Source organism: Convolutriloba macropyga, chromosome 11, assembly GCF_964194025.1.
Source record: "Convolutriloba macropyga chromosome 11, txConMacr16.3, whole genome shotgun sequence".
In the NCBI taxonomy this organism is placed as follows: Eukaryota; Metazoa; Xenacoelomorpha; order Acoela; family Convolutidae; genus Convolutriloba; species Convolutriloba macropyga.
Genome location: NC_134478.1, coordinates 22456027 through 22479594, shown reverse-complemented (window position 1 = coordinate 22479594; position 23568 = coordinate 22456027). Strand labels below are relative to the sequence as shown.

General features: G+C 35.2%; 1 protein-coding gene across 2 annotated transcripts in view; it reads right to left on the bottom strand.

Moving 5' to 3' along the window:
• Window positions 1-23568, bottom strand: part of LOC142349757 (uncharacterized) — a 99844-nt gene that overhangs the window by 46314 nt on the left and 29962 nt on the right. The window contains exons 4-16 of one of the 2 annotated variants that reach the window (XM_075401514.1): window positions 23363-23526; window positions 22812-22952; window positions 19444-19658; window positions 18847-19041; window positions 18171-18305; window positions 15135-15339; window positions 14113-14253; window positions 11266-11322; window positions 10800-10856; window positions 10298-10483; window positions 2519-2707; window positions 1479-2017; window positions 843-1097 (exon numbers count right to left, since the gene is read on the bottom strand). In XM_075401514.1, the coding sequence (XP_075257629.1) occupies window positions 843-1097; window positions 1479-2017; window positions 2519-2707; window positions 10298-10483; window positions 10800-10856; window positions 11266-11322; window positions 14113-14253; window positions 15135-15339; window positions 18171-18305; window positions 18847-19041; window positions 19444-19658; window positions 22812-22952; window positions 23363-23526 (2479 nt within the window). The remainder of the gene's footprint in view (window positions 1-842; window positions 1098-1478; window positions 2018-2518; window positions 2708-10297; window positions 10484-10799; window positions 10857-11265; window positions 11323-14112; window positions 14254-15134; window positions 15340-18170; window positions 18306-18846; window positions 19042-19443; window positions 19659-22811; window positions 22953-23362; window positions 23527-23568) is intronic. The other variant, XM_075401515.1, reaches the window with a different exon arrangement.

The following is a 23568-nucleotide window of genomic DNA, read 5'->3' as shown; positions in this document are numbered from 1 at the left end:
TTAACAAAATGTGTCACGGTAAAGAAAGGCATCAGCTGGCCGTCGATGTATAATATTAATATCACTCAAGAGAAGAAACACTGAAAAAAGCAGTCAAATTGTCACACGTGAAAACATTGCTTTCAAAAACCTTAAATTTGTCCAAACAACAACTTCTCATTCTACTTTTAAGGTACTCGAAAAAACACGCTTCAAACCTATTTTGTTTTTTCGCTCCTCTGGTGACTCCAACGTGATTAAAATTACCACTCTAATTTGTCTTCTCACTGACATGGAAAAGCCGAAAAAAAGTGTAAAGAGATCAAAAAGACATCCCAATACAATCCAAATACTTTGGATTGTAAAAGAGAGCACCAATACAATCCAAATGCTTTGGATTGTAAAAAACCATACGAACACCGCAATATAGCTACGCTCAGTTCCGCAGCTATAACAAAAAATCTCGCCTAACAAACCTCAGTAATGTACTTAACCGCCCTTCAAAACATGAAAATATATCCTCAAAACAGATTCGGTGAATCGCATACTTAGAGACTAGTAAGGCGTAAGAAAGCTGCTCATCCACTTAATGCCCTCCTGGCTTTACCTGTCTATACCGTTTTTGAGAACGAAAAGTCAAATGGGTCAGACAAAAATCGGTCAAGGGAACCACAGGACTAATATAATTGCTACAAACTTCGTCTGAGAGCAATTAATAAAGGTCCCCTTTCCTATGGTTACGCAATGCATGCGCTTCGACCACTTCAGTCTTTTATCTTCCCGCAGGATATTTATTATGTTCTTTTAAGATCCTTGCAAGACTCAACAATGCAGCCTGTACCAATAACGACTTAGGCGCTTACTGTATCTGGTTGTAGATAGCATTTCCAGTGGTCTGGTCGAAGAGACAGTCGCGGAACATCCAGAGATTCTCCTTCAACAAGTCTCTGTCAATGCTTCTGATTACATGGGGCTGCAGATCACACACAAGGTTCCCAAGAGTGTCGAAGTCCTGCTGGGTGATGTCTGAGTCGTCGACCATTCTCTGTGTGACAAGACTGCAGTAGTTGGGCACAACTCTACCATACGTGTGGCCATAGTACTCTTCCTCGTCCTCTCTGAACAGGAACAAAAGACACTTTCACGAGCACATAGTAGGAGATTGAAGATTAAACAAAAAATTTTCAAAGTTTCAATACTTAATAAAAAATGTTTATAGCGCACTCTCAGTTAAACTCAACTAATTGGTCAAAAGTAAAACAAGCGGGAAAGCAGCAATAATTGGACAATCCAAACCTACATATCACCAAAATTGGTTTAGAAAACTGTTGAATTAGTTTCTCAGCAATTATTTAATTTGTTTCTATCAATCAACTAATCTATCAAATGTTCTTTACCGGCAACATGCTCCAGCTACATATAGATCAAATTATTTTTGCTACATTTACTTGAACAGAAAATTACTAAAACACTTCAACATTGCTTAGTGGGATACTAACCGCCTCCTATTGAAGAACTGGTCCATGTAGTTGTTCTTGTCGTATGCCGGGGTGAACTTCATCGACCCAGATAGATGGACCAGCCTGCACCTTGCAATGTACATACAAGCCAACTCTTGTCTCTTGAAGGGCGGCGTCAAGTAGAGGTCTGCAAGATCTCCGATCTTCGAAATGACCTGGTTGCAATCAGCCAAGTTCATCAACTCCATCTCTCTTACACTGAACATTCTCAGCACCATTCCATCTAGCGCTTGGAGATTTGCAGTTCCCAATAGACCCAAATGAAACTCGTCGAATTTCTTCAAACCGTGAATCGATGCAAACGCTTTTCTAATTTGAACTGAAAGCAACCACGCTTTGTTCATGTCGCCGCCATTCCGCATAACAGCCGAAGTTATGCCAATAATCTCGCTAAAATCGGAGGTGAGAATATCAGTGGCCGAGATTCCCGAGGCCATTTTCCCCAATCCATTCAACATTCTACCAGTGAGGGCCAAGTTGCGCACTTGCTGTCTGTACATATTGAAGATGACTGATCTCTAAAATGGTTGCTACAAATCTAAATGTTCATTTGTTACAAGTAACAAAATTACTAACTTCACGGCTACGCAGCAACAATTCGTTGCAACCAGTCGGTAAACACTGCACCTACCTTTTAAGTCGGGCATCAAGATAATGCTAAATATCTCGAGTTAGCCTATATATCAATGATCAGAGTGGTGGAATTTGGAATTTTCTTCAGAACATTAAGATTGCACAAAAATATTCAAGAAAAAGGATCCGGATTAACCACAACTTGGCAGCTTTAATAATGACTTCGCTAACGCTTCGCAGTCACTCAAAAATCTCGCCTAACGAAACTCGTAAATGTTATTTTAAGGTCGCCTTTCCTATGCTTCATGGAATGATCTTCTGTCGGATGTTAACATAAACTGATTAAAATATAGTTTAGGAGTACGATTACAATTTTGATAACCAAGTGTACATCAATATCTAATTTCAAATCTCCCCCCAATTGTTCATGTTTTCAGAAACCATACCTGGAATGGCGTCCAGTCTTTCTGCAGGAAATCGACCCCCTCTGTGACCTCTCCGTTGTCTACTCGGATGGAAAAGAACTCATCCAGATCAGTGAGCTGTTCAAGGAGGAATGCCGGACTGAGTGCCATTGACAAGTCAGGGCCCAACTGTTCCAGCAGCTTAGCGTTCCTACCACTGTCACTCTGTGCCTACATTAACCACACTCAATGTTTTCGCCACAAACTATTTCATTCAGTGGCCACCAAAATGAGCTTGTCACTGAGTGAGAGCGAAAGAAAGGACTAAAAAAACACCCAAATATTATTGCGTAAATTAATCCGCATAGGCAGGTGCAGCTGATACGAAAAATGAAAATTTTCTCTTTTTTGTTTTTCGTCACTTGTCCTAATAGCACCAGTTTTACACCAACTCTCACAGAAATAAAGCTGCGGTCACAACTCCTTACCGCTGAGCCTTGTATGTTTACTCGTGAACTAGGGGTTGACTTGAACCATTTAGTACATCACAAAAACTTGAATTTTCTTGTCACATTTGTGGTTGATTACAATCTACAGTCACCCAAATATAAACATACCCAGTAGAGACAAAAATAACCCATAACCCAACAGATTGAAAGGGTTATGAAAAGCTAGCATTTAAAATTGATTCTTTTTTTTTAAATGCTAGCTCCTGTTTCTTAAAGAGATGATACAGGGATTAACCCACAGGAATTAGAGATGACACAGTGCTTAGATTTTACCCTGCTTTTCTACTCAACTACCGATTAAAAACATTTTGAGCAGAACGACAAAAGAATGAAACTAGCCTAGAGAAGTCCGAGCTTAAAGCAGAAACAAATTTTTGTTTGAGGAGAAACATAGCCAGAAGACCTACGGAAACTCCTCGTCTTTGCCCAATGAACTAGCCTAATAAACAACTATTATCTTCTGACAGAACGCATCAAGTCGAAAAAAATGACAAAGTTTAGCCAAACAAAAATAAAAAATCAGCATGAAATTAACTTCATAAAAAATAGGAAAATAATTTAATTTTTTCATAGAGCAAACATACATATGACAACGAAAAACTACTTAAAGCATTTGTGACTAAAAGAGTGCTCGTGCTCACAGAAAAGTAGGCAAACCATACTAAGCTTACAAAAATGTTTAATATAAAAAATGAAAAAGCCAAGAAATTGAGAAAAATGGCATGAGATTTATCATTTGTTTTCCAAATTTCAAAAATTCTTTGTACCAAAAACTTTTTATTCGATTTGCAATAGAAAATCCTCATGAGCATTAAGCTTCAATGCAGATAACAATGAATGTAATGGAACATAGTAGGTCATAACTTAACTAAAATTCCCTAAAAATACGCAAATTAGTTGAAAACCCTTTAAATTAGCGTAAAAGTCTGTATTTAATAAGACCAATATTTCTCGCTCTGCTTCATAAGAAGGAATAAACAAAAATGCCGCTCTCTTCTCCGCTCTTCAAATTTGTGCTCTTCACTCTCTGAACTCACTCGCTCGTTTGTAAAAACCATAGCCGACAGAATTCCGGAAATGACTCGAATTCGTCTTCGCCGAAAACAATAGAATTTAAAGTAAGTGGCATCTACTGTCAAAACCAATGAAATTAGAAAAAACAACACTCCTAAGTCAAATAACAAAAAACTTACTGTAAAGTAATATTAGCCAAAACATTCAGAAAATTTATATAACTTTCATAAAGTACAAGCACGCATACAAAGTACACCTTTTTGATGTAACCGAGACCTTAAAATTGCTCGAACACAATTAGGCAAGCCAAAACAAGCCCACTATCATCACTGATTTTAAAACAATTTGAGAAAGAAGAGAAAAATTGTTACAAATTTCTAATTTGTGTCAAAAATACAAATCTCCAAAAGCCTGGTAAAGCTATCAAAACAAACCGTAAATTATCACCATAGCCTATAACACTCTTTTATACAATCTGAAAACTTCAAAACTACAAAAATAACTTCAAAAAAACTCCACGTGAACAAAAAATGCTCGCTTAGTGATTACTTGTTCACACCTATATTTTTCGCTGTGTCAAAAAAAGGAATGAACAAAAACCACTCTTTTCTCCGCTTTAAAAAACAGAAAACCATAACCCGTCTTCGAGTCGTAAAAAACAGAAAACCATAACCCATCTTCGGCTTTAAAAAAACAGAAAACCAAAATGCCTCCACATAGCGCTGCAATTATAGCTGGCTGAGATGAGGGCGAAAACTAAACTAAAAGTGGACAAGGAGACCAATTACGAACAACTGATAGCACAACAACTTTTGTCGTTAAGTTGTATAAAATCTTAAGAGAAAATTTCCAACTATTAAACAGCTTCATTTAAGCCTCAAGCCTTACCAGAGCCAAAAAGGCCCGCCCCTTTAAGTAATAGGATATATGGACAACTAGAAAAACCGGCAGAAGTAAAAAAAAAAAGCAACAATTTTTCGGAAACAAATAGTGTCAAAATTGTTCTTTATAATAGTTTTTATAAAAAAAGTTAGATACACAATCAAACATTTAAATAGCTCCAATTATGCTTCATAAGAAAGCTAATGAGACCTGCTAGTAACGATACTAATTGATAGAAAAAAAGTTAAAAGACGTGTAAAACTAATAAAATTAAAGATAACTTTGAAAACTAGTATTTACGATGTTAAAAACGTAGGATAAAACCTAATACCTTTAAATAGCTTCATTTAGGCCTCATCGGTTAGCCAAAAAGACGTACCAAAAATGACAATAAGTGACATGGAAACAATAGAGTCGGCAGAACTAAAAAAACAACAATGATTTTTGAATACAAATAGTGCCAAAGTCGTTAAAACGCTAGACGCGGAATGACGCCGTCAATTAGATGCAATTAGGCCTAATCAGAGAGGTAATAAGAACTGTTACTAACAGCATTAACAGAACTACATTAATTGATAGAACAACAAGGAACTTCAAAAACGTGCAAAAATATTAGAAACAGTTAAATAGCTTCAATTATACCTCGAGTGTCATTGAAAACAGTCATTAATGAGAATAATAGACATGACTACCAAAAGATACCACAAAAAATATAGCTGGCAGATTGCCAGAAAATAGCCGCAACTGCTTCGTAGATCTGCAGTCTAAAAAAAAGTAAAAAAAAACAGACCAAAAAAATAGTCTTTTCAATGAAGGCTGAGAAGTTGAATTGTGATTAAGATGTATAAGTTATTGCTGCCTCTATGATCTGCTACTAAATAACCTTCAACTAGAGTGACACACACTCATTTGACCTTATCTCTTTGAATTAAAGTAAAGAATACTCAATTACAGAGTGAGGATGCCATTTTTGAGAGTGAGATAAGTCACGTGTGACCAAAAACGTATTCATTCGAATGAACAAAAAACCACTAGCGAGAAACGTAAATTGGTTTCAAACAAAAAACTATACCTAGAATGAACTATGAATGGATTGGGAAAAATTCTATCCAAGAATTCGAAAAAACAGCAAAAATCGAAATGAAATTGCCGCATGTGAAAAAAAACGACTAGCGAGAAACCGCATTTTTGTTCAAACACAGTTTTTTCATTCTACTTTAAAAATAGAGCGTGAAAATTTCACGCCGCAAAACCGCTCGCTTTTTCGCTCCACTTCCTATTTCGGCCTGACCAAAATCACTACTCCAATTTGACTTCAAAAATCATGAAAATGTGTGAACAGATCTTGAAAAAAGACAGCGCCCCAATACAATTCAAATTATTTGAATTGTGAAAAAACAATAGCCCCAGCTATTTCTGTGCGGCTATAAAAAAGACAGCGTCCCAATACAATTCAAAATCTTTGAATTGCAAAAACCAAGAGAAGGCCATTAATAGCCTCAGGTATCGCTTCGCGGCTATTAACAAGCAGAAATAAAATTGTCAAAATTTCATTGGAAAAAAAATATTTTTTCTTCGCTTCTTTTACTACTCCAGCATGACTAAAATCACTACTCTAAACGTAAACCAATTTTTGCAAAAAAAGTCAAAAAATCTTGAAAAAAATCAACGCACCAAAAAAATTTAAAATTGCTAGCAGCTTAAAATTTTTGAAGAATGTAGAATTCAAAATTTTTTTTCTGGGCGCCAATAAATTCGAACTAGTTGTTAGTGTGGCTTTCTGATCTGTGGCGTAGGTCTTTTAGTTCGAGTTTTTCGCTTAGACCAGTACGACCACACCCTACTTTTTGCACCAAAAGGGTGGTTTGATGCTTTAAAAAATAGATCTAACTTAACTAGGAGCAGAACTCGCTAGTTTTCTGTTAGTTTTCTATGTTTATACACAAACTATATGCTTTTCAAGTATCTCCAGGTCTTTCAGGGTTGAGAGATATTTATGAAACCGATTTGTAATTAATGTGACGAGAAATTGCAAACATAGCTGGCAAATTGCCAGAAAATAGCCGCAATAGCTTCATAGATCTGTAGTCTCAATAAGAAGGTAAAAAGACAGACCAAAAAGAAACTTATTCTTTTCATTAAGGGCTGAGATGTTAAATTTTGATTAAGAATCTGTATTACTTATTGCTGTTTTTATTAGCTGCCCTTAAATAACCTTCAATAAGAGTGACAAGCACTCATTTGACCTTATCTCTTTGAATTTAAGCAAAAAAAGTCGATTTCAGAGTGAGGAAGTCACTTTTAAGAGTGAGGTAAGTCACGTGTGAATAAAAATTTAATCATGCGAATGAACAAATAAACTAGCTTCACTAAGAGTGAAAAATGACGTCACGCACGCACGAACGATTGCACAAAAAGCAGATTTGAAGTGGTTGTGACGTCATATGGTCGTAACAAAAATCTTGACGACGAAATAAATGAAAAAAACCGAGATGGCCAATAATAGCCTCAGCTATGGCTTCGCGGCTATTAAAAAGGCCTGGAAAAGTTAATTTATTCCTAATCCACTACGTTATGACAGGATCGCAAAAAATTGGTTTTGATAGCTCTGAAAATGAGCTAATTTAGAATTATTTTCGACGACAAAAACGCAATCATGTATCATGTCGCCTATAAGGGTTTGACCCACATCGTTTTGCAGCCCTTAAAAATATACCCGGAAGATTGCCGGAAAATAGCCGCCGTTGATTCCGATAACTCTATTGGGATTGAAAGAAATGAAAATATCAACAAAAATTGATTTTTGTTTAAAAACATTTTTTGTTTAAAAACATTTTAAGTGCGACTTATTTTGATGTCATTTTGTAATTGAACATACTACTGTCTCTCAGTGAGAGGCTACAGGGTCTAGTATCAATACCAATAAGCATTATAGATAGTAACTAAAAATATGAGAACAAATTTCAAGTACCGGGCATCTAAAAATGGGCTTTATGGGTTTATCCCGTTTCTATTTCTGAGTTTGAATTTTTTATACTGACTCTCTTCATTTTGAATTGCTTTGCTGAGCAGCTGCTGTTTAAAAGGACTTTGAGCAGAATGACAGAAGAGTGAAACTAGCCTAGAGAAGTCAAAAAGATTTCACAAAAAATGTCGAAAAAGCGGCAAAATGGGCAAAGCGAAAAAAAGTTCGACGAAGTAAAAAACATAGCAGGACAAGTCCTGACGTACAATTCAAAGAATTTTCATTGACTAAACAAAAAAACTAGACCTAGAATGGAATATCAGTGAATTGAGAAAACCATTTAAAAAAATCAGATAAAAAAACAAAAAAAAACAAAAAATCAATGTCAAAATCCCGCATGTCAACAAAAAAACTACTGTCGAGAAATTAAGATTTAATTCAAACAAAAAACTAGGACTAGAAAGAGCTGTGAATGGATTGGGAAAACCATTTAGAAAAAAATCCGATCCAAAAAAATCGAAAAAACCGTAAAAATCAGAGTGAAATTGCCGCATGTGAACAAAAAATCACTACCGAGAAACCGAAGTTTTGTTCAAACACCGTTTTCTCACTCTACTTTAAAATTAGAGCGAAAAAAATTCACGCCGCAAAACCACTCGCTTTTTCGCTCCACTTCCTGTTTCGGCGTGACCAAAAACACTACTCCAATTTGACTTCAAAATCATGAAAATGTGTGAACAGATCTTAAAAAAAAAAAATAGCCGGAAGAATTCCGGAAACGACTCGAAGTAAAAATCTGAATCTGACGAAGTAAAAATTCTCACTAATCAGATGCATCACCAGCATATTACCAATCACCAATCGACAGATAGTGTAACCAATTCACAAAGAAAAGACTGGAGAACTGGAAACGTGACAAAGGAGAAAATCAAAAAAAAATTATTCTCTAAAAGTCCAAATAAAATTCTCTACAAAAAGATAACATGCAGTATCCCATCAATAACTAATAGAAATCAATTAGTTATACATTTGGCTAGATCAATCGCCCATCTAGTACTTGCAGAGAAATGTTAAACAACAAACTAAAAAAGACTATTAAATCTTAAATGAATTAGAATTTTGTATAATTTGTTTAAATGAAAACTGCCCTCCTGCTAAGCCTTCAAGTGCAAATTCATAGTATCGACACCTACAAAATGCTCCTTATTGAGAAAAAGTTGCCAACAAAAAACATTAAATTGGAAGAAGTAGGGAAAAAAACTTAAGAAAAAAGACAAAAATTGGCCAAAATTTGCTCTGATTTACTCTAATTTCTTTAACAAAAACAACTCGAAACTAATATCAATCAAAATGAGAAAACATCCAAAAGAACTAAAACAGCTGACTTCCACTATAAAACTCCCCAAATGATATCAAAGGTTGAAAAAGAACAGAAAGGACATTTAAAACCAAATTGAACAGAAAAAACGAGAAAAAGTAAGGTGTTTTTTAAATTTTACAAGAAAAAAGCCAAAAAAATTATTTTGATCAAATAGAGCAATGAAGTGATCGCGAAATAATGGACAAGTCATAACAAGCTAAGAAAATGTCTACGATTGAAAAAAAAACGAAAAAAAAAGCAAAAAAATTTCAAAAAATGGTTGAAAAATTTTCAATTTTTCTGTCATTTTTCTTCAGAAAAAAATGTTTTATACCAGCAAAATTGTAATCAATTTGTATCCCTGATATTCCTTGAGTAACGAGCTTCTATGCAAATTGCACTTAAAGCAGTAAAACAAAACAAAAGGCCGAAATACAAAAAATTTTGTCGAAAAATCAGCAAAACTGATCAAAAACCTTCAAATTTGCATAAAACTCAAATTAACTACTTGAAACCTTTCATTCCTATCAGAACGAGCCCAAATCCAATACAAAATCATAATCTCAAAAACAAGAAAAGTTTCAAAAAAACTGCTTTTAAAAGCCGCACGTGAACAAAAAAATTTCGCTCGCTCAGAGAAAATTTTTTCACACATCATGTTCTCGCTCTCTCAAAAACAGCGGTATGAACAAAAAACCACTCTCGTTTCGCTCCGCTCTTCACTTTTGTTCAGCAACCAAATCACTCGAAATTTTCTCACGCGTTTCATTTCCCGCTTCAAAATTCACTCCAATAAAATTGATTAAAAAAAAGGACTTCTCCAATACTCCTCTTCGAGTCGTAAAAAGACAGCGCCCCAATACAATTCAAATTCTTTGAATTGTAAAAAATTAGGAGCGCTATAATAGCCGGCTGAGAAGATGAGGGCGGCTATTAATAATATCAATTGCTGTGCACATTTCAATTGACTTTTAGTAAACTGTAGTTGAGTTTAACTGGTTAAATTGCGAATGAGAGAGCACGCAGAGCAGGAAGTCATTGTGAAAAAGTCACCGAAAAACTTTGTCCGAGAGCAATTAATAAGCACCAACCCTGTCAGCGATGACGTGCTGCTGCGCAGCTGTGAGAGGGAAGTTGCGTGTCTCAAGTCTGTTGGCTACATTCTGGAATACACCCATGGAGTCCAACAAATGCTGGAGGGAACAGTTTTGCATGAATTCATAGTCCAAAGCAGGCAACAGTCGGTTGATGTTTTGGAAATCCGTCTTGGTCAGGTACTGCAACATACCCAAAAGCCATTATATTTTGTAAAGAAACAAAAGATCGTTGTCCTGTTTCTCCTATCTTCTGATTTCCGATAATTTTAGATCATATGTTATACAGTAAGGTGCAAAATTTTCAATGGCTTCTAGAATTTTTCTCGGGCTTCATTGTTCGCTTACAATAGGATAAGAATGGTTAATTACGCTATTCTTATATTCACTGAACACTACACATAAATCGGTTCATAAATGAGCCGCAACCAACTTGTTTTTACAAAAATGACAATTTTGGACTCGCTGGTACTGAACAATAATTTGGAGCACTACTAACGATTCTTTCGTTTCTCATGGCTCTGAAGCGCAGATACTTGTAGACAAGCATCACAGCCTGAAACAAAAAGACACCTATAAACAACAGTGAGATAAGGATATATTTCTAACAAATGACTCCATAAATTCATGGTTGTGTAACTTTAAATGAGTACAGCATTTGATGTCATCAGCTTTAGCTGGAGCATGAACCATAATGAAAAATAATCATAGTTATGGATTCACAGCAACCGAACGCACACTTTACTCAGCGATGTTTGTTTGTTTTCAAAATAGAGATGAATACACAAGAGCCTATAATGGGAAATTTGAAAAACAGACTTGTTCATGTATTTGAGTATCAAATATTCAGCAAGCTAGCATTTTTCCAATTTTAATATTGTTCTAAATATTTTTTTACGATTTCAAGCATTTGGTACAACTGTACAGTTGGGCATAATACTGTGATCAACAGCAGCTATTGTTACCTGCCCTGGTTGTCGTGAGTTCACAGCCTTTTGCAAGACTAATTTGTCGTTTTCAGCCTGGTCAATGCAATTAACAATACTCTATGGCCAATTATTCCAAACTATTTTTGGTCCTTTCTACAATTTTATTATTGATTCTATGCTATCAGAAATACAACATTCTCAATATTGTTGGAACTCTTCTTAAATAAACATAGCTGGCAGATTGCCAGAAAATAGCCGCAATAGCTTCGCAGATCTGCAATCTCAAAAACATAATGAAAGACAGAGGCGAAAAAAAAACTTTTTCAATAAAAGCTGAGATGTTATATTTTGATTATGAATCTCTATAACTTATTGCTGCTTTTATTAGCTGCTATTAAATAACCTTCAATTAGAGTGACATACACTCTCTTGACCTTATATCTTTCAATTAAAGTAAAGAATAGTCAACTTCAAAGTGAGGAAGTCATTTTTGAGAGTGAGGTAAGTCAAGTGTGACCAAAAATTTAATTACGCGAATGAACAAAAAACTCGCTCCACTAAGAGTGAAAAATGACGTCACGCACGCAATTCAGTTGAAATTGAATGAGCGAATGAACAAAAAGCAGATTTGAAGTGGTTGTGACGTCATATGGTCGTAGCAAAATTCTTGAAATAAAAAACATAGCCGGAAGAATTCCGGAAATGGCTCGAAGTAGAAGGGTTACCATCCTCACTGACCTAATGCAAAAAATTTAACTATAGTGGCAACTCCAGAAAAAAACTATTGGTAAAAAGAACCTCTTATACAAATGTTTTGAAACAAAATATTAACAATCGACAGAACACAAAAAAATGGGTTCATAAAAAGAACCTCGAAAGGGAAAGCAGATGACTGACAAAACCGTAAAGTAAAATTCTCTTAAAACTCACTGCAAACGTTAAATGCAATTTCCGAACCAATAATATGAAAATTTTAATTACATTCTCTCGTACCTCAATCAACCAACCAAAATTTGACTGAGAAGTAACAAACAATTAAAATTTAAGAGCAAAAAGAATAAAATAATTTCAATATTTGTTTAATTTAAAAAAGTATGTGCCCTGTTTAGCTTCCACAATTCTTTTCAACCATTATAGTGCAAACAAATTTTACAGATTTTTTTAGCCAGATCAGTAATTCATCCAAAACGAGGGAGAGAAAAATCAATTGACTGTTAGAAACTGCTAGGTACAAAAAACTAAAAATTTAAAAGTAAATTTGTTTGAGAAAATTGCCATGACCAAAATTTGAAGTGCCAAGTCATAATAGCAACACATAAAATACAACTCTCAAGTTAGAATTGACAGAGAAAAATTAGAGCAGGACGAGTAAGGTCAGAAGAAAGTCAAAAACCATAACAAAAATCAGCGAAAATTTGCTCGATTTTAGCCAATTTTCCAAAAAATTTACAAACTATCTATCTTAACAAACGACCGCTCAAACTGCTACAACAACTCGTTTTTAACACAAAACTCCGCAAAGGTAACTAAAAAAATCAAGACGAAAACAACAATAGGTAGAAAAACTTAAACAGGCAAAATGGTAAAAAAAAATAGATGAAGATTGAATCTAAATGGGTAATATTTGCTTCAGATGGCCGAAGGCGCTTCGCAACACACTACAACAACTACATTAGATGATTCAGACAATCACATTTGATCGACAAGTTGGAATTAAAAACGAAAAACTGCTTAGAAAAAGCCGCGCATGATCAAAAAAATTTGTTCTCTTAGCAAAAATTTTCTTCACATCTAATTTTCTCGTCTTTAATATATACAATCGTTTTCGACGATGATATCAGAATATCACTCTCTTCTCTGCTTTTCGATTAATTCAGCCGTTTGAACTAAACACGTTTTCACATGCGGCATTAACCGTTAAATTCTGTTTTAAATGCACTCAAAAATTATCGACCAACAATAAGCACATATACTTATTTAGCAATCATAGCTCAAAAAATTACACAGCCAAGCTTCTGTTGAAATAAAAAAAAATGAGAAAAGGTAAAAAAGATTCGCTAAACTTAAAAACGTTTCCAAAAAAATGTCAAAATTGTAATTAAGAAAAAATATCACTTCATTTTCCAAGATTAGAGGTCAGAAAACAAATAAATTATTAATAACATGAAATTAGACCGCACAGAAAGACTTTTCCTTCTAAGTAAAACCAAAAAATAATTAAAAATTAAAAAGAACTTCGGACAAAAAAGGGATTAGTATGAGTACAATTTGATAAAACAAAAAAGCAGTCACGTTCAAAGGAGTTGTTCAATGCACTAATCGCCAATCGAACGTTGCCATATTCATTAATTTTTCAGAAAAGGGTCCCCTCGAAGATCCCAACAGGAAGAAATTAATGACAAAAAATCCATAAATTAACTTCAAAATTGAGAAAAATGAGCCCATTTTACACTTGAAAAATATTATTAGGCTCTGCAAAACTTTGTGTCATAAATTTCATAAGTTATATATTATTGCAGTATCAGTCAAAAACAATTTCTACAGAAGAGTAAATTACAAGAAGAAATTGAGCCAAATGGACGAAAAACCGGCTTAAAACGGATATCTATATGCGCCGTTCTCTCAAGAACTTTTTTCAAAGTCAAAAAGTCATTCACTGACCGCAGCGCCTGCTCAAAAAACTTTTCTCGATTAGCGAAAACCTGTTCAACATGACAGCTTTCTCACTTTCGCTTGTAGGTCAAAATGCCGCGTGAACAAAACTACTTCCTGTAAAAAAAAGACCGAGAGAAAAACAATACTCCTCTGCGAGTCCAAGAGAAGGCCAATAATAGCCCCAGCTATTGCTGTGCGGCTATTAAAAACATGCAAAGTGTCACTAACCACTCCTGGTTTGGCCCGGGTAGCTTTCTGTTGGAAGTAGCCAATTGACTCTTCTATCTGTCTGTCTTGGTACTGGCTTACATCTGGCACGCTCAACACTCCAACAAAAGGAGCCATCCTCTGCACCTCTAAGTCAGTCACCTACGCAGATAATATGGATAGAAACCAGCATGCATAATATATGGAAGTCGAAAAGTCATTTAGTAACATCTATTGGACAAGTAAGGTAATCCATTAATATGTGTTCATAGCCTTGTTAAATCTTGATTAAAAGATCAGTTCGAGAAGCAGCTATCAAAACTCTTGCTGTTGCATAATCATCTCTTCAGTTGCTGTGTCTAGGTTTCTTTTCATAGTTGTTGATGGTCGAAATTGTGAACAAATCAATCGGGCCTTCGAAAACGTATTATTTGGAGGACCTACACATTCGAATCTGCAGAGTATCTTTGAACCACACAATGGGGTCCTCATGCCGTCTCAGTTTTACTAAACTGAGAAGATTGTACCGTGCAACTACAAATATGATCTTTTTATTTCAACAACACATTTAACCATCAGCCAAATGATTTTTAACGTCAAATTTATTGTAGTTACCTTAATTCAGCAAGAAAAAAGAGCACTGAAATACAACCAATGTCCAATTGCGTGAAGGGGAGCTCAACCTGTAAATATAATTGCGGCGGCGCTAAAACTATTGCGAACGGTGGGATTTTTTATGGTTCCACCATTCAGATTTTAACCAAAAAGGTCGGTTTCAAAATCCAACATGAAACGAGCCAATAAAAACATGTTAGACTGTCTTTAAAAACTTAAAACCAACCTCAAAAATTTTCTCAATCTAATTCTGTTTTTCAACATTATTGCTATTCTCTTGTGCACCAGTGCTTTCGTTCAAATTTTAAAATATTGGCAAAATTAAGGTTTATTGTAGTGCTGATTATAGACCTCATTCTATAGTACAGATAGATACTATGAAGCTTTAATGAACTATCAGGTTGGACCTCTTTTAATATCGTGCTTACCTTGCTGCCTCGTGTGGGCAACACGAAGTTTCTTGTTTTAATGGCCCTGCCGAATAGATAGTGCAATAGCAATGGATCATCAGAGTATTGTGCAATAGTTGACAGCGAATCTTGTGTGAGGACCACATCTTCAATGAAGTTTGTCTGTCTCTGGTTGCGGAATTCGATGATATCATGAGTCAGAAATTTGTTAAGGTTCCTCATTCTAAAATCGGTTACACTTTGTTCAAGTTCATTACAAAACTTAACCAACCATCAACGTTTCACCTAGTTCCTACGTTTCATAAAATATCAATTATATTACAACATCATATATTCAGTAAATTTTTCGAAAGTGCGTTACAAGTGAAGTGCATAAATACACCAGCAAAATCTAAAAAATTGGTCCAAACAATTCTCACTACCCATAGAATCTCGCAATTTCCAAAATTGAAGAGGAAGCACTTTACGCCTCCACCCTAGATAGTATCATCTATATTAATTTTTCGGTATCATCGCGCAACAAGATTTTGTTCAAGAAGATTCCTGTCCGTAATAATACATGTGCTTGGAAAGTTCAAACAAGGAGGCTCGGTGAAAGGCTTTTGAACAATGTTCAGGCCCCGCTCATTCATATTTTTGAATTATTTGTCAACCAAATGAGGCAGTGATAGAAAATTGTCAAAAAATTGCACTGTTTGAAAATAATTGCTATGAATAAAAAAACATCGCTTTAAACCCAAACCACCAAGAGAATGGAATAATAGCACATTAGAGAGCCCATGAGATGCCATTTTTTAAAAAAATTATTTGAAAGTCATGACAGCTATAAAATGATATCATTAAATAGGTTTATTTATACCTGCAGATGAAGCCATTGAGACCTGACATTATCCAGAATATGTCATACGACTACAAAAGGAACGAAAAATAATTTTAAAAAACTCAAAAATTTTGTGAGCAAACGGCGCCGTAGACGTTAAAATTATAGTCTATATGGAGATATGTTCAGTTGGGCATTTTACAATGCCATAAATGTGAGACATAATCTCTCATTAGTGTGATAAATTGACAAATCGGCAAAAAACTCCAAAATGAGAGAATGTCAATTTAAAAAACTACTTGTAGCAAACCCGAAAAAACCATTAAATCATAAAACTTCGATGTACACTAAAGCTTAACTCACTAAAAACTCTTTGCTGAGACTAAGCTATAAGGTGACAGAAGTAAGATAAAAAACTTGAAAGCTCAAATCAATTGTTTTTTATTGGGAACAAATAATTTTAAAAGTCCAAATATCTCTAATTTTTAAACTAATAAACACTAAAGAGATCAAATTATAACTCCTTCGGAAGCTAATTGAACCTGTTATTAAAGAGACTAAGTCATAAGACTAAAAATAACGATGACGGGCAGATTTCAAAATTTGAAATACAATTTAACGCAAACACACAATGCTGAAGCCGTAAATATCATAAACTTTTCAATAACATTTTTGTAGATTTTTATTGGTCTGAATTGCTTAAATGTCATATTTTGAGCTCTGATTTGAAATCAGTCTGTTCTTAATTCAAAACAGGGAAAAAAACTTTAAAAGAGCCTCACAAGACAAATCATTTTTGGATTGTAAATAACCCTAATAGGAAACAAACTTGCCTTGCTATTGCTGCTCGTCCATTAAAAACACCTAATTGTTCCAAATCCTAGTTCAATAGATAATTTGACAAACTCAAAAATAAACGATGAATAATGGATAATTATTGTACTCATTGGAATAGTCAATTCCAAGAAGTCAGGTCGTAAGAATTATCGATGGAGACGACGAATTAAAAAAAAACATAGGACAAGCCCTGACGAACAATTCAAAAAAATTTCATTGCCTAAACAAAAAACTAGACATAGAACGGACTACGAGTGAATTGGGAAAACCTATTCCTAAAAATCAGATCAAAAAATAAAAAAAAAACAGAAAATAAATGTCAAAATGCCGCATGTGAACAAAAACTAGCAAGAAATGGAAATTTCATTCAAACAAAAAACTACACGAAGAGTGAACTATGAATGGAATGGGAAAACCATTTAGAGAAAAAATCTGATCCAAACAATCGAAAAAAAGAGTAAAAATCAAAGTGAAATTGCCTCATGAGAACAAAAAACAACTAGCGAGAAAACGAATTTTTGTTCAAACACCGTTTTCTCACTCTACTTTAAAAAAAGACCAAAAAAAATTTTTTGCCGCAAAACCACTTTCTCGCTCCTTTTCTTGTTTCAGCGTGACCAAAATCACTACTCCAATTTGATTTCAAAAATCATGAAAATGTGTGAACAGATCGTAGTAAAACATAACCGACTAAACGTCGGAAGAATTGCTCTCAAACGACTAGTGGGAGCTCTAATCAATTGCAGCCTGCTTCAGTCGTGAGGGGAGGGAGGAGGGAGGGGGAGCCTAAATGGAACTAAGAAGTTCAAAAATTGGCTTCAAATAACCACATTAGAGGTTAACATATACCACTATTAAGATTTAAAGTAAAAAAATGGCACCAGTTTCGGCGCAAAAAGTCGCAAAAAGTCAAGGGCGTAAAAGTCACTCGAAAAGTCAAAATTGTCAAGCAAAAATTTTGCATAAAAACACACGTTTACAATAATTGCTATGAACTTCGTTCAAGAGCAATTAAAAATTGCGATGTTCCTAATAATAGCCGCTATTGCTTCGCGGCTATTAAAAACTGTCAGAGGAAGGGCAAGTAAAGTTAGCCCTCTTTGAAATATGAGAAGCTGGTGGCTGCAGTTGTTAGGTTAGTCCTTCTGGCAAACTTAAACAGTGTGCTAAATAAGCATATTTGGTGCCATTTTTGTTGAAGGCTGAATTTTGAAAAATTTTGTTAAAAAATTTAGCCGAATTTCAGCCAAAAATTTGGATCAAACAGTTCAATGAAACGCCTCTGTCTTTAAAGTTAAAAGCAATAACACTATTATTAACAATTTTAACAAATTTTAAGCAAAAGTGACGATTGCATGAAGCAAATTGGATACAGGTGTTGATATCGAGCTACTTACTCTCTGATAGTGCTGGAGAGAATGTTCTGTTGTGAGCTGGTGTCATAGAAAATCTGCTTCACCAGATTGTGACCGTGTTGCCATTCGAAGTTCTCTCCACTGTAGTATGACAGCACACTCAACAGACTCTCGGCTCTAGGAAAAGAAAAAAATTCAACTCTTTCCACCCAATGAGAGCGAGCAACCACTCATATCGTAATATCTCACTCCATGAGGGGAGACGATCAGATATCACTTCTTATTGCACCAAACTAAGATTTACTGAATGTAATCATTTAACCACTAAAACCATTAGAAAACAATTTTCACTTTGGCTAACAGAAATGTCAAAGAGGCAAAATACTGGACTGGAGAGTTCAGGTTATTTATTGGTTGCGTTAATTAACAAGGGTTTCGCGAGTGCTTAGAATGGCAGCATGGAAGTTGCGCAAAGAAAACTGGGAAGGAAAGTTCCCATGTCTCAAACCAATTATTCAGATATTTAAATTTTAGCCGTACCCTTAATTTCGCAATGAATGGCATTTTTTCTGTACTTGAATGTTCCGTTACTTAAGCAAAAGGGATATAATTAGAAGTTGATTCTTTTCCCCACAATTGTGCGAGCTTGTGGGTACGGAGATAAATCGTGGTGAAACTAAAACCAAGATACGGGAAATCTTTGAGGGTAAAAACTCACTTTAGCAATCTCAAATTGTCAGGCGAGATGCAGACGAACATTTTAGCCGTGTTCTCTAACAGGTTGTCAAAGTCGTCATTCTCAGCCCACAGATCCAGACTTTGGCCCAAGTTGACAAAACAGGCGGTGATGAGGGCCCTGCACCTGGACATCTGCTTGGTCCAGTCAACATCCAACTTACCAAATTGGTACAAACTGAAACCAAAAATGGCGAATGGTAAAAGGCGCCTCGGAATGCACATCGATGCAGTATTTCAAAAAATCTCCCCTCACACTTGTACTTTTCATTCCTCAAATGTAGAATGGCATTTCAAGAGAACTGTTAAATGCAATAAGTCAGGGCAAAATGCAGTCAATAAGAAGTTATGGTTGACCTCTACAGTAATTTATCCAACTTTTCGGATAGAAATACCCCACGACTCCTTATTGCTCAGCACAATTAACGGTACCGACAGTCAGCGAAAACTAATTCACGCCTAATAGGTCACTTTTCAAAGGAATTGACTACTTTTTCATTGCCCTTTGTCTCGCAAGTGCTATTGAAACAGCTATATATAATCAAGATTTTAAAATCTTTCCAGCGAAACAACTAATCACATTTGAGTAAATGCTCGTCTGTCAGTAGACAACTCGTAGCTTCTGAGCATGACGTGACTGGCACCAGTGATGAACTCGTCAATGACATCAATGCTCTCATAGGACAACTGACTGATGGGATTAAAAGGCACGTAGTTCAATTCTGTAGGCTGTTCACCCACAGAAGCTAACAGGACAGCACACATGACTGCTTCTTCAGTGAACGGATATGATGACTGGAAAAGAGAAAAAACTAATGCATACATTACCGTATTTCATAAAAAAATTGATGTCACTCATTGCAGAGCTCTCTCATTAGGTTATTGCCTAAAGATAACGACGAAATATACGAAGTAAGCAATCAAAATTACGAACAAATGAAGACAACAAATTAAAACACTCACGTGTACATTTTAAAATGACAAAAGTCTGGAGTGCCAGAAGTAAAGATGCTAGAAGGAGCTACTTAGCTAGAAGTTGACTTTCGTTGATTTTCGTCATTTTAAAACGTGCGCGGTTCTCGATAAACGCCAGAATTTCTCAGTGAATTCAAGCAGAGTCACGCAACCATTACATAATCCGCCACCGCTTATCTGCATGCAAAAAATTGCAAAAAAAGACAACATGACTAACATAATTGCTACAACCTTCGTTTGAGAGCAATTAATTACCAGCACATTGAGGAATAGCAGCAAAATAGACTGGCAAGCCGTAAACTATAGTACAAACGGAATGTTTTTGATGAAGTTATCGACGCCACCTTAAAACACTACTTACTTAATCAACTTCATTCTGCAGAAACTTATACATTTTTATTAGAGATGTTTATTTTTCCTATGAATTTCTTTGACCTTAAACTAACTTACACAAAACTTATTTTTTAAGTGCAAATCTCATTTTGCTGAGTGAGTTAGGTCACGCATGGTCGATACCTAGTCACGTAAATGACCTGAAAACTGTCTCTCGAGTGAGTGGGCCGCAGCCAATTACTGACAAAATGATTCTCTACTTAGCTAAACTTAGCTGAACAAAAATAAGGGAAATAAAATGAGAGAAGTCAAAATTGACAAACTCGGGTAAATAATAAGAAATATGAAAAAATATGGTTACTTTTGTGTTATTTCAGATCACCCAATACAAAACGCCTGCCAATAAATTTAGCAATAAATCTAGCTTTCATTCAATAAACAAGTACCAACTTTTAGAAAAAATGCTACAAGGAAAACGTCAGAAGGAAACACCCTAAAATACTTTCAAAAACAAATTTATCAAAGTCAATGAAAGAGATAGCTAAAATACCCAAATTTAGTTTTTCGGAACAAATCGGTCAACGTCATGATAAACACTTCAAAACTCGACAGGATTATAAAAAATAAGATTATTTTTGTAAACAAGTTGTCACAAATTAGTTTAAACTTTTACGATTCAAACTATTACATCACTTCTTTTACGTCTCATTAGAAAGCCAATGAGTCCCTTATTAAGTTGACAAAGAAACAGTACAAAAACTTCCAAAATTAAAAACATAGCTGGCAGATTGCCAGAACATAGCCGCAATAGCTTCGTAGATCTGCCGTCTCAAAAAAACAGTAAAAAAGACAGACCAAAAAACTTCGTCTTTTCATTGAAGGCTGATATGTTATATTTTGATTAAAAATCTGCATAAGTTTTTGCTGCCTCTATGAGCTGCTCTCAAATAACCTTCATTTACATGACACACACCCATTTGACCCTGTCTATTTGAATTGAAGTAAATAAAAGTCAATTTCAAAGTGAGGAAGTAATTTTTGAGAGTGAGGTAAGTCAAGTGTGACCAAAAAATTAATCACGCGAATGAACAAAAAACTCGCTTCATTAAGAGCGAAAAATGACGTCACACACGCACTTCAGTTGTTGTTGCATGAACGAATGAACAAAAAGCAGATTTGAAGTGGTTGTGACGTCATATGGTCGTAAAAATCGTGACGACGAAAACATACCCGGCAGATTGCCGGAAAATAGCCGCCGTTGATTCCAATAAGCATGATTGGGATTGAAAGAACAGAAGATAACGAAAAAAAAAGATTTTTGTACAAAAACATTTTTTAAGTCCGATTTATTTTGATGGCATTTTGTAGTTGAGCATACTTCTGTTTCTTAGAGACAGGCTACAGGGGCTACTATCAATACCAATAAGCATTAGAGATGGTAACTAAGACTTATAGGAACGACGTTCAAATAGCGGGCATCTAAAATTGGGCTTTCTGGGTTTATCCCGTTTCTACTTCTGACTTCAATTTTTTATACTGACTCTGTTCATTTTGAATTGCTTTGCTGAGCAACTGATGTTCAAAATCACTTTTAGCAGAATGAGAGAAAAGAGAAACTAGCCTAGAGCAGTCAAAAAGATATCACGCAAAATGTTGAAAAAGCAGCAAAATGAGGTAAAGCGAAACATTTTTTATTCGACAAAGTATAAAAAATAGGAGCGCTATAATAGCCGGCTGAGAAGATGAGGGCGGCTATTAAATAAAAAAACCAAGAGAAGGCCAATAATAGCCCCAGCTATCGCTGTGCGGCTATTAATTACGTACTTTGTTATAAGGAACAATGTGTAATTTGTACCATTAACAGCCCTTTGATAAATTCAAAAAATAAGAACTATTTTTTTATTTAAACACATCTATGACCTCTTGAAACCATTAGTTGAAAAAATAAGGAGAAAAGATCGAAAATAAAAAAAACATTCGCGTTTATAAAAGAAAAATTTATTCAAATACCAACTTCTCAATCTACTTTGAAGATAATTTGAAAAAAATCTAACTAATAAAAACTTACTCAATCTTTCGCTCCATTTACTACTCCAGAGTGATTAAAATCACTCAATTTGACTTGAAGTCGAAAAAGATATCTGACCAGATCTTAAAAAACAGAGCACCAATTAAATCCAAATCCTTTGGATTGTCAAAAAAGGAGAGCACCCTTGAGAGGTCTCCTAAAAAAGTTGTTAAACTAAAATAATTGCTTCCAGAAAGCAGCATATCGAAAAATTTCACTCGTTTCGCGAGAAATTTTTCTCACCTACTTTTCTCGCTATCTCAAAAATGAGGTATGACCAGAAAATGGCTTTCTCTTCTCTGCTCTTCAATTCGTTCAGCCGTTTGACCTCAATTCTTAGTTTTCAAGTGCTGCATTGACTTCTATATTGTTTTTATTACACTCTAAAAATTATCGAATAAAAAAGACTCTCCACCAATACTCCTCTTCGATTAAGCAGACAAAAAAGAAAAACCACGCTCACCGGGAGGCACCTAGGCTCAGCTTACAGCTTCGCGGCTATAAAAAGATGAGATATGATCGCTGCTCATTTATTGTTAATACACACGGCTGTGAAGGTAATGAAAGCTTACGTAGGCAAGTTGGTTGACAGTTCGTCCGGTGGTACTAATTTGAGCCGTCTTTAGCAAATGGGTTGCACCTTGGACTTGCATCTCATTGTTGTTCAGGAGCAACACCAGGGTCTCTTCTGGGATACTGATAGCATATTGTGCCTAAATGAGAATCAATATTTAAAGCACACGTTTACTCACCGGAAGTCTTGGAAAGACCAAGAGATACACCACGTAATAGCAAAAAAAATTTGTTCCGATAGCAATTAATCAAAACGAATCTAAAATGATCTCATCAGCAAAATTTATATGATCAGTACTTCAATTCTGATTGTTCTTCCAGAGTTTTCTATTATTTACCCAAAGATACTACCAGAAAATACGGCGCACAAAACATTCGTTCAAGTTGCCTTGCCATGTTTCGATCGAAGGCACCAAAAAATTCGTTTACAATATAGATGAAAAAATGATATTAACTTTCGATCAAAAAATCACGATTCCATCCCGTTAGCAATTCATGAGATGACGAAATCAAATTCGGACCGAAGAAACACCAGGAATAAAAGACTTACATCAATAGCAGCTGCAATGGCATTAGCAATATTCTGCAAATTGCTCTGACTCAATCCTCCAAAATCGTTATTGGTCAGTGCTGTCCTGAAACTAGCATCTGTAGTGGACAGAGCATCGCGTAGTTCTTGATTGTAATCAACATTGTGTAGAGACCCCGCAAAAGCTGAAACATAGAAAGGTTGAATGGTTCTATAGCATATAGAAT